The sequence below is a fragment of the Prorops nasuta genome, unplaced genomic scaffold (assembly GCF_024137725.1).
Source record: "Prorops nasuta isolate Cenicafe-Biocafe unplaced genomic scaffold, Cenicafe_Pnas_1.2 PNAS00009, whole genome shotgun sequence".
In the NCBI taxonomy this organism is placed as follows: Eukaryota; Metazoa; Arthropoda; class Insecta; order Hymenoptera; family Bethylidae; genus Prorops; species Prorops nasuta.
This window is the reverse complement of record NW_027116806.1, coordinates 7,642,619-7,657,527: the sequence shown is the minus strand read 5'-3', so window position 1 is coordinate 7,657,527 and position 14,909 is coordinate 7,642,619. Positions and strand designations below refer to the sequence as shown.

The following is a 14,909-nucleotide window of genomic DNA, read 5'->3' as shown; positions in this document are numbered from 1 at the left end:
CATTGTAATGATTTATTTGAAACGCGATGTAGTCGAAATGCCATTTCGCATGTAGGTAATTGTAAAATTCTTTTGTTTTTATATAAATTAAATAATAAGTTATTTTTTTCACATTAGTTGGCGAAACCATCCAATGCATCAATTCGTAACATGATGTTTTATATTTGGCACTTGTCCTTTTCGCGTTTCAATTAAAATTTAATTTCTACGGAAACAAGCCATGTATTAGACATATTTGGTAATATCATTATCGAAGTATTACATCCAATATGATTCATCAATCTTACAGAGCACAATTTTACATTGCGAAGAGTTATTAGTTCAATTGGTATAATAATTAGTTTCTAAAATATGTAGATATAACTATTGAGATTTCAAAAGTTCTGCATGCATAACTTATTATTGCTTTACCAACTACGATTGTCTAACAATTCTGCGGTAATGAAAAAGGCACGTTCGTAAACAAGCTTAATAAGCTGCATTATTTACTTATCTAATATCAAAGTGAATAAATTTTTTAATCGCATTAATTGATAAGCACTAAAAATCATTGTTTTGGTTTGTCTCTAATATAAAATAACAAAACTGGTTAATTCTATCATTTCACAAATAAATGTCTAGGAAGAAAAAATCAGTTACAAGTAATTTAGTAAGATAAATAATGGAATGTTTCACGAAATGTGGAAAATCGTTTGAAGATCATAGCCCAAATACATCAATCACTTATTTACAAGTACAGTCAAATTCCATACCATTCGGACAAAATTTCTGTAGTTGATTGATCTGTAAAATTTTGAGTTAATTATATAAATCTTTTTGAATTTTTAAACGATAAGTATTGGCAAGATGAATTAATAGATTTGTAAGATCAGTGAAATGAAGTATGGAACTTATTTAAAAAATTCTAGTTAACACTTAAAAACTAACTTATTTTACATAAAATTAGGTATTTACAAGTAAGCCCATTATGAATAGATACGGAGCTGCCGTGGGCAAAATAATATCCTTGTTTCTGGAAGACACTCATCTCATGGGAATGAGATCAAGAGTATTATTAACCTAATAAATAGAATATTTGATATTCAATATGATATGTGCGCAATGATATGTGCGATCCTTGCTAATATTTAAATTTAGTGAACTTGTGTGCATGCATCTTAATTAGTACTAAGGTCAATGAAATTCACATGTAAAGATAGAAGATTCAGTTAATTTTAGTTATCAATTTATACAATTTATCAAAGTATATTTGGATTTTGAGCAACCTTTGTAATACCGCTGATTATTTATAAATTTTCAACTATTACTGAATAATTCCATATCAGAAATCGTGAAAATTTGTTTCAAAAAATATTATTTACAAAAGTCTTATTTGATAATTTTAGATTTCTGAGTACGAATTAAAAATTCAGTTCCTTCAAATTGAGCAATTATTTTTTGCGCATAGTGAAATTGAGCATCAGACACTAAAGTATAATTTTTCTCCTGTATACAATATTGTACCATTTATTGCTGTTAATAGAAAACTTGTTGAGCTGAGCACATTATCACTGAAAATTAATTTCTATTTATCTTTACATGCTACATCATTGACCTATGCAAAGTGCACTTTATTGTTAAATGTGCTAATCTTTGCTAATTTAAGGCCTTTCATGGACGGAATGGCTGATAAGGATCTAAGATTCCAAATGAATTCTGTTAAGTTATTTATGCTAAGTAATTAGTGTCCTACTTTCGAAAGTTATTGTTATGATGCTATATATACTATATATACAAGAACTTAAAATTTTTCAGAGGAATAACTATTGTCACCTACTTATAAATCATTAGGATTTCCTACTTGTATCATTAATTTTGAGATTCATAAAATATATACATAACCAATGAAATTGTAATCATCTAATGAATATCATATTTTAACAATTAATCGATTAAGTCACACAGCCGCACGGTTGACGAATGCATGGGATGCAGTCATGCGTACTCCAATAATTTTTTACTTAAAAAATCTAATATTAGGCAATGTTCAATATATTCTTAGAACCTAAGAAAGACACTTACGGTTTTAAGTTTGCTTACTCTTTTCAACAAATATAAATAAATTTCTCAAAATATCTACTATAGCGTAGATATCCAATGCCCGGTCGAATAATATATCGATAACATTCAAATTACTAAAAGAATCAATTGCTTTGTACCATATCTCGTGGTCTCTGCAGTCAGTAAAATACGCTCATGCAATATTAAATCAAAAACAGTTGTTCTTCCACCTCTACGAGGTACACAATATGAACATTATATTTATAATAGTTCTAAAAAAGTTACAATTCGGTTCAGCCATTGAGCATTTACGTGGCTTTCTTAAGATTTACAAATACAACTGTACAAATACTATAGTGCTGCTTACGACCAATATAGGTCACGATAAAGCACTTGAAATAGCTCTTTCCACGAATAAAAATTATCTCGTGCATCGAAAATTAGCAATTTTGATTGCTACAATAAAAGAGCACAATCGTTGAACAAACTTTCATCTTTAGAAGATGCAAATAGCTCTGAAAATAGCTGTCATGAGCAATACTTTTCAAATTGATGTCTCGATGGTCCTCTGCATTGGCTTAGAAGAGATACGTCATAGGACCCAAAAGTTAAAGATTTTTTCCAAATATATAATGTAAGAGTGTCGAGTCTCAGAAGGAACTTTCGCGTTTTGTTTTGAGCTGAACTGTATCAGGACTCGGCGTCATAGCCGGATTATCGTAAGCATAATCGAGCGTGGTGTCTTCGCTGGGGTGTCTTCTGGAAAGTGGAGTGCTTGATGTATTTGGTGTTTCTTTGCTTGCATTAGTGCTACCACTGCTATTACGACTGCTGCTGCTGCTGCTACCATTATTGTTTCCTGTTACCTGTGGAGGCGCCACAGTAGCACTTATAGTGGGCATCGCCAACTTTAATCCATTTTGCTTCGCTACGCCAGTCTCCACGTCATCTCGAATTTTATTCTTACTGGTTGCCTTCTGTAATCAATAATTTAATCGTGAAATATCGTCATTTATCGCATAACTGTTATATTCTAATTTCTTATCAACTCACTTTTATCCACTTTTTATTAGCGAATGTCCTTTGGCAAGCTGATTTAATGGTTTTCCACTTAAAGTACGCCTTGCCAACCAAATACATTATTGCCAATATTGCAACGCATGTCAGTGTTAAAGTTATACTCAGAAGAGTCTTCAGCCTATGAACCTCGTCTGAAAAGAACACCAAAATTTAGAATATATGAAGATATAGAATTACCGGATGCTCGGAGGATTACAAAATTCTACTAAAACGTGTAAGACTGATACTCTCCTGATTTCTTAACTTTTACTTCACGGGGCAGATAACACGAAGGAAAGTTGTATTCTACGTCATTCTAATGCAATAATTAGTTGCGTTGGGGGAAAACCGAAGCTCCAGCACGGAACCGCCATAATTTTCGTAAGTAAGGATCTCGGCTGCTAACTTGAGTGGATTTCAGTACGAATTAATGCCACGATAATAAATTCTCCCAGTTTTCTCAGTCGAATAGCATTAGTGATGATAATTTCTGAAACTACTCACGAAGATCTTGCTGAAAATCCCTAGAGAAATATTTCTGTCCCATTGAAATTGTAGCAGTAAGCGTACGTGATGAAAGAGTGGAAGGTTTTAAAGCTTTCACCTTAAATTATTTGAAATCATTAAGGAGCATGAAAAGGGATGATCAGTGTTGAAAGAGAGGATCGCGGTTAGTCTGTAAATTCCGAACACGAAAAAACCTGTCTCGCTTCTCTAAATTCTGCCGGATGAGTCATCCGCAAATTAGTATTCGAATCACGTAAACACTCACCTGTTAGGTCTTCGTAGCTGCTCAAATCTACTCGAAGAACGTAGCGTTGGTCGTGTAGATATTCTGAAAAGCAAGGAGAATTTTTCGTCAGATGTGGCTAAGGTAAATTTAAACGGAATATTTCTTAAATCGCATGACTATATCCATGTCGAAGGAAATTAATATTCGAGTATGCAAGAAATTAAAGAGAAAAGCGGAGCAAAGCCTCGATATCTATCTCCTCTCGAGACGGTCGGACTAACAATATTCTTCATATCGCAAACGTGCACCGCGTAACTCTTTTCAAACATACTAACTTTTCGTTTTATAAACACTGATGAGATGTAGTATGTTTCTCATCACACTCATCAGTCTACGTACCGACGTTCCGACTACATCACGTCGAGCTTTCGATTGTATTTTCTCTCACCTTCTCATTCGATTTAAAATAAAATTTTCCATCTCATCGCTACATCTGGAAGTAGGACATTTTGTCCGATGCCTGTCGACTCGGTTTGTGGAGAACCACGAACACCAATTTTTTTGTGCTCTTGGCGTGAAATAAAACGGGGACTTTGGTTTCTCCTCACGGAGAGAGGGAGAACGAGAGAGAAAGAGAGTCTTGCACGGTTATTAGACGCTGACTTTTGCATCTTATCGCGAAATGTAATATGCAATCGCCTGAACAATATCAGCCCACTTTGCGCGGACCAACTTGGTCTCATGACTTTTACGGTTAGTAAATCTAATTTTGCGTGACCAAAGTTAACTAATCTGTAACTTTCATTGAACTTTGTAACAATAAAATTCTAACCTTATCAAATCTGTAGAAATATTTTACTAAAGTTATTAAAAAATATTATAGAGTGTCAGATATCCTTGAATGATATTTCTAATACAGTTTTACTGCAAGTTTGAACAAAGATGCAGAAGAATCCCTGTATTATATGAAATATCTTTGCATTTCAGATTGTGTGAAGTCTAGCGCGAAATTAAAACAGAATTTTTACAAGTGTTTCACTTTTTTCTCTTTCCTTGCAGCTTTTATTACAAACAAATACTTCTGCTTTCGACTAAAACACGAGTGTACAACGTGAAATTGCTGTCGAGTCTCCAGAGAGAAGAAGGTAAATGTTGGACTTTTTAGGAAGGTGGTAACATTACGCGCAATTGTTTTTAATAATCATTTGTACAGTTTCGAATAACTCGAGGGACAAAACAAATATTTCTACCATTGTCACATATCTCTTCGCTCCTACTCGTGTTTTTACTGCGTTTAATTTTCGTATTGCATAGAAAAGGAGAACGTAGGAGTTTTTGCGCAAGCGTCGAGTGAGAACTCACTTGTTCAGTCGTGATAGTAACCTGGCGCAAAACAATGGCTAAAGTCGTTACCTCCTGTACAGCACCTATACACTCGCACCACCGCATACACTGACATTCGCTAGTTTCTTTGGATTATCAGCGAAATACGCGTGATTAGCGCGCAAATAATGTCGAACCTATATATATAGAGGTCACTTTGTGAACACACGAGATGGAGATACGCGTCCATTGTTCCAAAACAGAAAGAAATTCTTTTGAGATAGCGTTCATTCAGCCATGCTAAGTTTTCGTTAAATGCCAATGAGCAATTTTCATTGATTTACCTCAGCTCGATTGAATGTGAGCTTGCTGCAACAACGATTATACTATACACTTCATTAAGGAATAATGACTTCCGATGTAACTTCCTGATTCTCCATGATTCATTCCACGACAACTATAATTTCTCAAGCCGACATGATACGTTGTTTTTTCTTTTTCATTGGTGTACCGTGATTTATTTAAAGGAAAACTAGCATTGCGTAACAAGACGGTTAAAATGTCATTTTTTCTCTCGACTGCTTGCATCCCGAGGGCTATTAATAGAATGGACTCTGACGTTGCACTCTATAGTATACTTTTTCTGTGGTTTTAAGTTTTCTTGCAAAGGTAAATTACTGATTATCACCGAGCTACAGTATGCAAAGTGTGTTGGAAGAGAAAGAGAATAAATTGGACGATAAGCCGGGTCAGAGTTGCAGGTAGGATAGAGAATCGATTTGCTACGTTGCTAGTGATAACATAACGCGAATGAGTCATCGAAACTGTTTCCGTGGTTTGCCCTTAATGCGTAATTTTCAAAAACAATATTTTCGTAACATACACACTTCAACCTGCAGAATTGAAAGTATCGGGTATCCGGTTATCCGTTTAATACAGCGAGAACGGAAAATACTGATGAGAAATAATTGGCTCGGGTTTTATTTTGACGAAACGTATATAAACGGGTTCTCCAGCCAGTCGATAGACTATTAAGTTCCTGTTGAGTTTCGTAAGGGTCTGGCGTAAGGATATAGGGCTGGGCTATTGGGTGAATTGTTAAGACGGGTTCTCTGAGAAAAAAAAAAAAAAGAGGAAGAAAAGAGGCCAACGGGAGAAGAAAAGAAAAGGTGGGAGAAGCCTGTGAGTCATCGACTGGGTTTGCGTGTGGGAAGCCGGCAGGGACTGTCAGGTGCAAAGTCAACGGACCTGAAACTTTTCAGGTGTGCGTCTATGTCCGTGTATACTCAGGTGAATCTCCACAAGCATGTTTCTACTCTATCCACCACCGTTGGAACGATTTACCTTTGCTCATGGTATTACACATGTACATATATATATATATATATATATATGTGTGCATGCCTAGGAGCCACGCCAATGAAACCGGAACGATTCATGAAAGGACGATGCCCTGTCCATGGCTCTCGTTTCACTCACGCATCTTAAAGCTGACGTAGGAAATCTTCTCTACGTGATAAATGACTTTCCCGTGATATTCAATATCCTTGAATACGCTAGAACCGAATATCTTCTATCTTCTCAATGATTTTTCGAGAGATCAATGAATATTTCACAATGTGCAAATTTTTTTATTAATACCTATTTAGACATAATACTTTGTATACGTATTTGAGTAAAAAAAGGGAATATTTTCACGGAGTAAAAAATGTATATGATACTTTCAAGCGTTTTAATTAGAAAGTAGATTTATAGAAGGCCGCATACGTCCATCATCTGTTTAAATATTATTCTTCGTGCTTCTAATTGTTTGGATAATTACATTTCAAACTGTAGCACCGCTTGGTAGTAAGCATATGTTTCGCGTGAAGTTAATGAAATTAGAATATAATACATTTGCCGTAATGAAAAAACTCTTCGCGTTTAATTTCATCGTATTAAAAATGTACCACACAGAATGTTTTTTTTTTCGATCATCCGTAAGAACGAAGCGATTATTAAATGGAGGACGAGGAACAATTCTGATGGAAACCATGAAAATTTTATTAGAAATGAGGACTTTTAAATATAATAAACTATATATACAATTTTTGAAGAAAAAATCCCAAGGGATTTTAAGCTTAAGAAGTCATTGAGCAAATCTTGGGAACCGATGGAAAATCTGTAAGCCGCGAGTTTTATGTCGTCCATGTGTGACAAATGCGTGAGATCGGCTTTAATGGTAAAATTCCGTCGTGCCTTTTCGAAAGAAGATCCGCTTTTAGCAGTGTGGGGATAACAGGTTGACCTGAACATATATAGTTGCGAGGTGCCAAAGAGAAAATACGAGCCGGTCAGAAGAAGGTTCGACCCTAAGGGTAATATTTATCTGTCACGTGAAGATCCCTCTACCTGTTCTGACCCTTAAAAAGTATTCTGTCCCCCGGTGCCTTTTTTTCAGTCTACCGATCCGCTCCAGTCAAACTATTTACTTCTTAGATCCAGCAAAAAATACACTTATATGTGTAATATGTATCATTAGTTGAGCCTTCTTCAAAATTCTGCTCTAAAATTCAGCTCTGCCTACGTATTACAGCTATATTGTTTAGATTCATGCATAACATTAATGATTTTTCAAAAATGCACCTATGACTGGGGCTACCAGTGCTATTATTAGAAACGTGTGATCGTAATTAATACTATAATCATTGGTTCATTTACATGATATACATCAGCTTGATGATATTGAAATTATGCTGTTACTAGATGATATCAGAATTATTTTGCAATACACTATTTTCAAGGTTCAACGAAGCTATGAGGTGTAATGAAAACAATACTGATATGTTTTTTCACAGTATAGATTCTGCTCCATTTAGATTCTAAAAATGTATGAAAAGCAGGATGTGTTTTCTCTTACCTTGGCAGTCTTTGACACAAATCTCTGGTTGAAAATTGTGATTGGAGCGTTCACAGATGTCTGCACAGGGTTTGCACTGGCTGTCGAAGGGGCTGCAATATTCGATGGTGGAACACATTTTCTGGCCGCATTTGGTGCCATCCGGATTTAGAGTGGCGTCTATCCTCCTTAGGACGGACAGTCCTAAGACCAGCACGAGGAAGCCACTCGTCCTGGACGTTTTCCTTATCCTAGTCATCTTCGAGGTGATTAATTCTTCCGGAGACATCTGGGAAAATTCCCGATGCTCTAGCTGATCTTACAATTATGATGTTTCGTGTCTCATACGCTTCTTGCACGGATCACATTATTTTTCGTATAAGATGTACCCAACGATATTTGAATGGAAAGTTTTGCGGACGCTCCATCTCAGAACGACCCCTGTCAAAGATAACAGAAACTTGTTAATAATAATACTTTACTATATGCATAAGCGAGTGTGCAGTAGAAATATATATTTATCAAATTAACATTCGTTTACTCGGAATTAAATTATAAAATAGTACATTGGTTTCCTGTTCCACGGAACTTCTTACCAATTGTGTTTCATAACCGAGCACAAACACCTGTGATATTTCCTACGTATATTAGAATACTATGGTAAGAAGCGCACCTTTCTAGCATACCCAAATGGCTTTGCTCACGCAATACACGGTTGCTTCCAACTCAAAACCACGAAACTCCATTCCACGTTTTCCCTTCTTTATAAGAACAAGACCAAATAAAGAGACTCGTGCTTATTTACAATTTTATACTCTCGGAATATGCAAACTATAACATTTAAGAGTATGCCTCGAGGAGAACAATGCACAAAAGAATTGACAATAATTTAAGATCTACCAGTGTAATGAGGGGACAGTAATTCATACCGATTGTTAAAAGTTTTTTCAATACGTGACAATTTTAAATTATGTATAATTCGGAGTAAGGATAAGTGGAGTAGATATTTTCGACGATAATGTCGTGACTCTTATGCTTCGTACAGATATATTATCTCAAACGAAGATTGAAGCCTCGTACAAAATTTTATAGCGCTAAACAATGGAGTAAAAATTTGCTTAGAAAATGTTTTATCACTGAAATAATCATCGATACGCCTCCCTTAATCTGACTACAAATATTCGATGGATTTTAACGTACATTTGCATGTTACAATCACCTATCTTTAAATTTTGTATCAAGTCTTTCGTGCTCGTATATCTTGAACAGCGGCTACATATACAGTATAGTATTTCTTGGATCGCTATCTGTAACTGGCATGTATCAATTCATAACGACAATCATTCGTCTTCTCATAACAATATTTTACTACGTGTCTTTTAGAGTGTTGTGCTCTTAGAAGAGACACTAATTGTTTGTGTACATCTTCAGTTTCACTTGTAGGTCTTCCCCAACCTCCCCTATAAACTACTACAATTAATATCTATATCTACAATCCAAACCGTTAATTTTCACGTTGCATAAATGTCGTTTCAATTTATCGTATATCGCGAAATACGTTAATAGCACTAATGACGCATACGAACGACGAGTTACGAAATACATATTCTATTTTTAAGCGAAGAGTGCAACAATAGGTGTCAGAGGTAGATTTAATCACGTAGAATGGGAATAGGAACATAGCAGCAGCACAGTTATACGAAGGAGGGTATAGGGAGTGCGTGTAATTTCAGGGTTACGTATATATATGCGTGGCTTACATTAGAGAATTCGGAGAGGATACGTAACATCCGGTTTACTGCATTATTGCGTATCGTGAATTATCCAGAGAGGCCATTGCAGCAATTGCAAGCCGAAATTTACAAAGTTTAATTGTCCGTTGTAGCGGAGCTATTTATCCATCCTGGTGAAACTTGCTCGCGGAGAACACGCGAGTGACTATGGCGAATAGCTATATATACATAGAGTGTTGGCTGGAGCTAATACTTAATAGGAATAAAGGAGGAAGACAAAGGTGAGTGGCAAGGGTGCGCGCGATGCTCTTATTCGACTCGCGCGGCTCGATTAAATCGAGCTTTCAGCAGTAACAATTGCAACAACTCGAAAGGAAGGAGTGGCAGCGGAAATTTTGCCGCAAGCTCGCGTTACTGCATGGAGAGAATCAAGCGAATCTCGCATGGTTGCGCGTTGCGATTCCTGTGCAGCTCTTTGGCATTAGGACGACGAGAGGATAGGATAGGCTAGGCTTGCAACGCTTGCACGCTTGTTTATTCGTGTGCGTTGCCAGACGGATATATGTATCAGGAATCGCGCCTGCGGCGGAGTACCTACCACAATTGCACACGGAATGAACACGCGCGCGCTCTCGCCACTCTCCAGTTATTGTTACACAGTCGACTCTCTAATGACCGGAAACCGACTGCGCGTGTATGTAAACCAATACAATAGTGGAAAAGCATGTCACCACCCACCGACATGGTGGTTCCTCGTGGAACTCGATGCACTCCGTTACAAATTTATCGTATGTGCAGAAATATGCTTATATAAATTTCCTGGCGAAATTATGAAATTGCAAATTTTATTGCTATGTTCGTATGGCGTGTGTGTGTGTGTGTGTGTGGGTGTGTGTGTGTGTGGTTGAGAGAGGGAGGGTTTGGTAAAATCCGGATCGGAGTCAACGTGGGCAGCGAGAGAGAGCGTGCACGGTCAAACAGCAGGAATGTTGCTTGACGAGTTTTGCTATAGGATAGCTCAACAGTATATATATATATTCGTTGGCTCGATAGTAACTCTACCGTCCAGCGACGCTTTACGCTCCGCCGAACGATATCTTCCATTGTCTCATCAGAGAAATCTTGACCGTTTTTGAACGATGGAATAAAAAACTCTTGAAAAAATCATTCCGAATTAACCGAATTTAATCAGATTTCAGCGGATGAAAGTGGAACGAGCGAATTTATGCGTTTGATGCAACCCGCGGATTATTACAGTTTCATAGATAAAGGTTTAACGATATTAAAACGAGTGGTTGGGATTATCGCTTGAAATTATTAAGCTTTTGATAATAATGGATGCACGCATTTCACTGGAGACTATATACATACGCCGCGATTCTAGATATTCGAGGATCGATTCAATCGGATCTATGAATAATATGGCACATAGGCGAGTGTTGATTTGGATCGGTGAATTATCGTCGAAGCCATTAACAAACTGCTGATTATTGATGTGTAGATGGGTATCCAGAGAGGCTAATTATCCACTTAATTACTCCTTAACGACGCGAATCGTTAATGGTTAGGCTTGAAAGAGAGAGAGAGAGAGAGAGAGAGAGACTTAACCGAATGTGCTAGGCGTAACCCGCATTCAAGTCACTATACGGAGCTACTTTAGGATCGGCTGCGATAATACGTTTCCACGCCAATATCGTATAAGCACGACTGTGTGGGCGAAGGATAACGGTTGATTTACTTTCTTATTACTGGCACGCCTTTCCAACAAATCCTGTATGTAAATCCTTTCCTAATAATGACCTCCTCTCCCTCGTCGACTATGCTATACATAAATCCTTCGATAGTTCAACCGGTAAGAGACAAATATCGCTGATGAGAAAGGATAGCTGGTACTGCAGGAATCGTTGCAACATCGAGGTCACTTTTTAAGGAACAATGACCTTTGCACGCTATTACACAAGATTTCTGCAATCCTTTTTTGCCTTTTTATTTAATAAAAAACTACGAGAGTCATAAGAGTGGAAGATTAAATTTGACACTGTGTGTGCGATGTAAATTGAACTTTTTACGCTATGCTGCACAGAGATTATACAAGTACCATTTCGGGCTAGGCATGCGCGCGTTAAACAATAATATTCTATCCACATGTAATTCAGAAAGCATTGTGCAACACGCGCATTCCTCGCAGTTGCATACAGGTATAATCGCCTGGAAAAACATTTATAAGCAGCTATATACAGTCTGCAGGTTTCACAAGTCAAAACAATGAATTTTTGTTTTCCACTTGGATGCCTGAAACATCACGTCCCGACGCAATTGCTCGGATTTCAGTACTTTTGCTAATCAGCATTCGTCTCTTCGAAGAAAAGGTTACCACACCGTGGGGCACGTGAGTCTCGTGTATGTTTCTTTAAATTGGTGTATATACGTATATATAGGAAAATCGTCGGTTTTCGCAGGAAATTTAAAACTTACCTGGCGAAAAGCGAGATTGAACGTGGAAGACACTCGCACACAGGCATTCGCACCCACTCTCACATTAGGACTCTGTCGCATACACACGGACACGATTGTACACTTGGGTCGACGTCGCACATATCGGATCGACCACTTCCAAGTAGCACCTGTGAAAGTATCGACTTTCTGCGCTCGACTGTCGATCGTTCTCCACTGTTCCGACCTGGCACCGGTGAGGACTGCAGAGGCCAGGTTCGACTCCCACCTCTGGAAGTCAGCCTGCCCCCTTCACCTGCGCGCACCTGCCTCTCCTGCCTTCTCGCACAGTTCTCTCTCTCGCATGCCTGCCCCTGCCTGACCGTCTCAAACTTCTTCGATATTCCACTTACCTGCCATTCTTCGCTCTTACCTGTTGATTGGCTGCGCACGCGCACCGATCGTCAAAACAGTCCAACATTCATTTTCAACTCTTTTTTCTCCAAACTTTTCTACCATTATTCTATATTTTATAATGTAACCAAAGTTTTTAAGAAAGAAATCTAACAAAGCGTACGATCGCTGTGCTTAAACGTAGATCGAAAGAAATGAAATCAAATTTGAGAAAAAACACTTTTCTTACAAGTTTCCAAGTTATGTCTCGTAGATGAGAAAAAGATTTGAATGCAAAGTGACTGCAAAGACGACTCGGTAAAGCGATGAAATTTCGCTCAAAGCAGATTCCTGCATTTCCTGTAGTTGGTAAGTGGTGAGGAGAGTACTGGAAGAAGAGGCTAGCGAAGGATGGAAGATGGCGAGTAAAAAAGTATTTGAGATGACGATATACATATTTATTGCGTATTAAATGTCCATACAAAGATATATAACAATGATCCTCGCGTATTTAACGCGCTACGGGTGCATACGTTATTGCGGATTAATATTGTTTGCTTCAAATGAAACGAGTTTGTTTTTTTTTAACCGGGTGAAAGGGGAGGATATGTCGCAATGTATCGCGTCATCGAGCTTATTAGCAAATTTCTTCGAGTACACCTTTTTAAAGCTTTTCCCCGCTCAATCGATCGTTCACGTATTATATATGAAAATCGATGCATCGCAGGAGGATTTGGATGTTACTTGAAGACTCCCCGCGCGACCAAAATGTCTTAAATATCTCTCTGGCCAAAAGCCTCAATAGTGCATTGTTAACTTTGGTATTTGAAATTCGCAATGACGAGTTTGCACCAATTATTCTTTTTCTTTTCCGCTGACCCTATTTTCGTCACATACACGCAATTGGACGCATCTTATATACAGGGTGTACTTGCGTGTAACGAAAGGGCCTGTCGCGAGCAGGATGAATCGAAAACGAAACGCAGACAGAAGAAGGATTCGAAAGTTAGATTTTCGTCGACAATGTTCGTGAAATTGCACGCAATCGGATATATATCGATGCATTAAAATCGTACCGGAAGATATATCTTCTTGTTGGATAATAATTATATTCGCTAGTAATTTTTAGATACTTTCTCGTAGAGTTTGGTATATAGAAATTTGGTATAATATATCATAGAGACGCGTATCGATGGGCTTTATAATTCAGGTAAAATTGCTATTCCTCTGATGTACGTATATTGTGAAATGTTGTGCGTTTGACTTTCCTTTACCGTCTTTCTTCATTGTCCTCTATTTTCAAATCTTTCCATAAAACTGTCTACGATTACTCATGAATGCTTAATGTAATTATCGCGGACACCCTGTAAAAATTGTTCTCCTTGTCCTCCTTAACTCCTCGTCGAGACACACCAATTATATTTCTCACGCTCAATTACTCCGCTCTTCCCTCACATGCTTTTTTTCAATCACTCAATTTATTGTAACATTCGAAGGTACTACAGCTTACGGAAAAGCACCTACGAGGGAGATGGTTTATAACATATGTAAACATACACATAGAGCTTGGTTTATGTACACGCATATCATGCCTCAAGATCTTCGCACAATTATTTACTATGATGCCGTAATTAGTATGTGTCAATGGTCAACGACGTTTCGTTTAATACTGGTACATTCTAATAATAAATGTTAAACGCTACAAATGTCTGCGCCCTTCTTTCATGAATATAGTATACTGTTTCACTCCTACTTTCTCACGTAAGAAAATCCCCTCTTGTGTTCGTCGCGCATGTACATACATATCATGCGCTGCATAATGCATCCACTCATTTTACTCGTGTCTTTAGCCATTCTTTCATCACAAACGCTCCCATGCTCGCTCGCATTATTCCATCCTTACGCTTACCGATTAATCACTTATTCATATTATTCTCTGCATTGCACTATAGGCATATTATAAAGATTCGTTTTTGTAATGATGTTGATGAAGTGCGAGTAATGTCAAAAATGGAGATAATCGAGCTCCTAAGAACTTTATGAGAGATCACAGAGAACGTTTCGAGAGCTTGCTACGCTTTCACGGCTCGCGCTTCCACTTGAAATCGCCACCGATCAAACTATATAAGTGTACAGCTTACGATCAACGGTTACTAGCTGTAACTTTATACATGTTTATATAATATATTTATATGCAGATATCTTTATATATATATATGTAGAGAGAGAGAGATATCTCTCTATATATATTTATACGTATATTTGTGTTATACAATAAGGACTTCTACAAGTTAAGCCGCCGTATCAGCAGAACTCT

General features: G+C 37.4%; 1 protein-coding gene across 1 annotated transcript; it reads right to left on the bottom strand.

Annotated features, from left to right (window-relative positions):
- Window positions 1-2,686: 2,686 nt before the first annotated feature.
- On the bottom strand, window positions 2,687-12,487 carry grnd (grindelwald). Its single transcript, XM_066731826.1, has 5 exons — window positions 12,242-12,487; window positions 8,055-8,474; window positions 3,872-3,934; window positions 3,094-3,251; window positions 2,687-3,017 (listed from the first exon to the last, which is right to left on the bottom strand). Exons 2-5 carry the CDS (start codon window positions 8,320-8,322, stop codon window positions 2,691-2,693), a joined length of 816 nt encoding a protein of 271 aa, XP_066587923.1. The 5' UTR covers window positions 8,323-8,474; window positions 12,242-12,487; the 3' UTR covers window positions 2,687-2,690.
- Window positions 12,488-14,909: the final 2,422 nt, after the last annotated feature.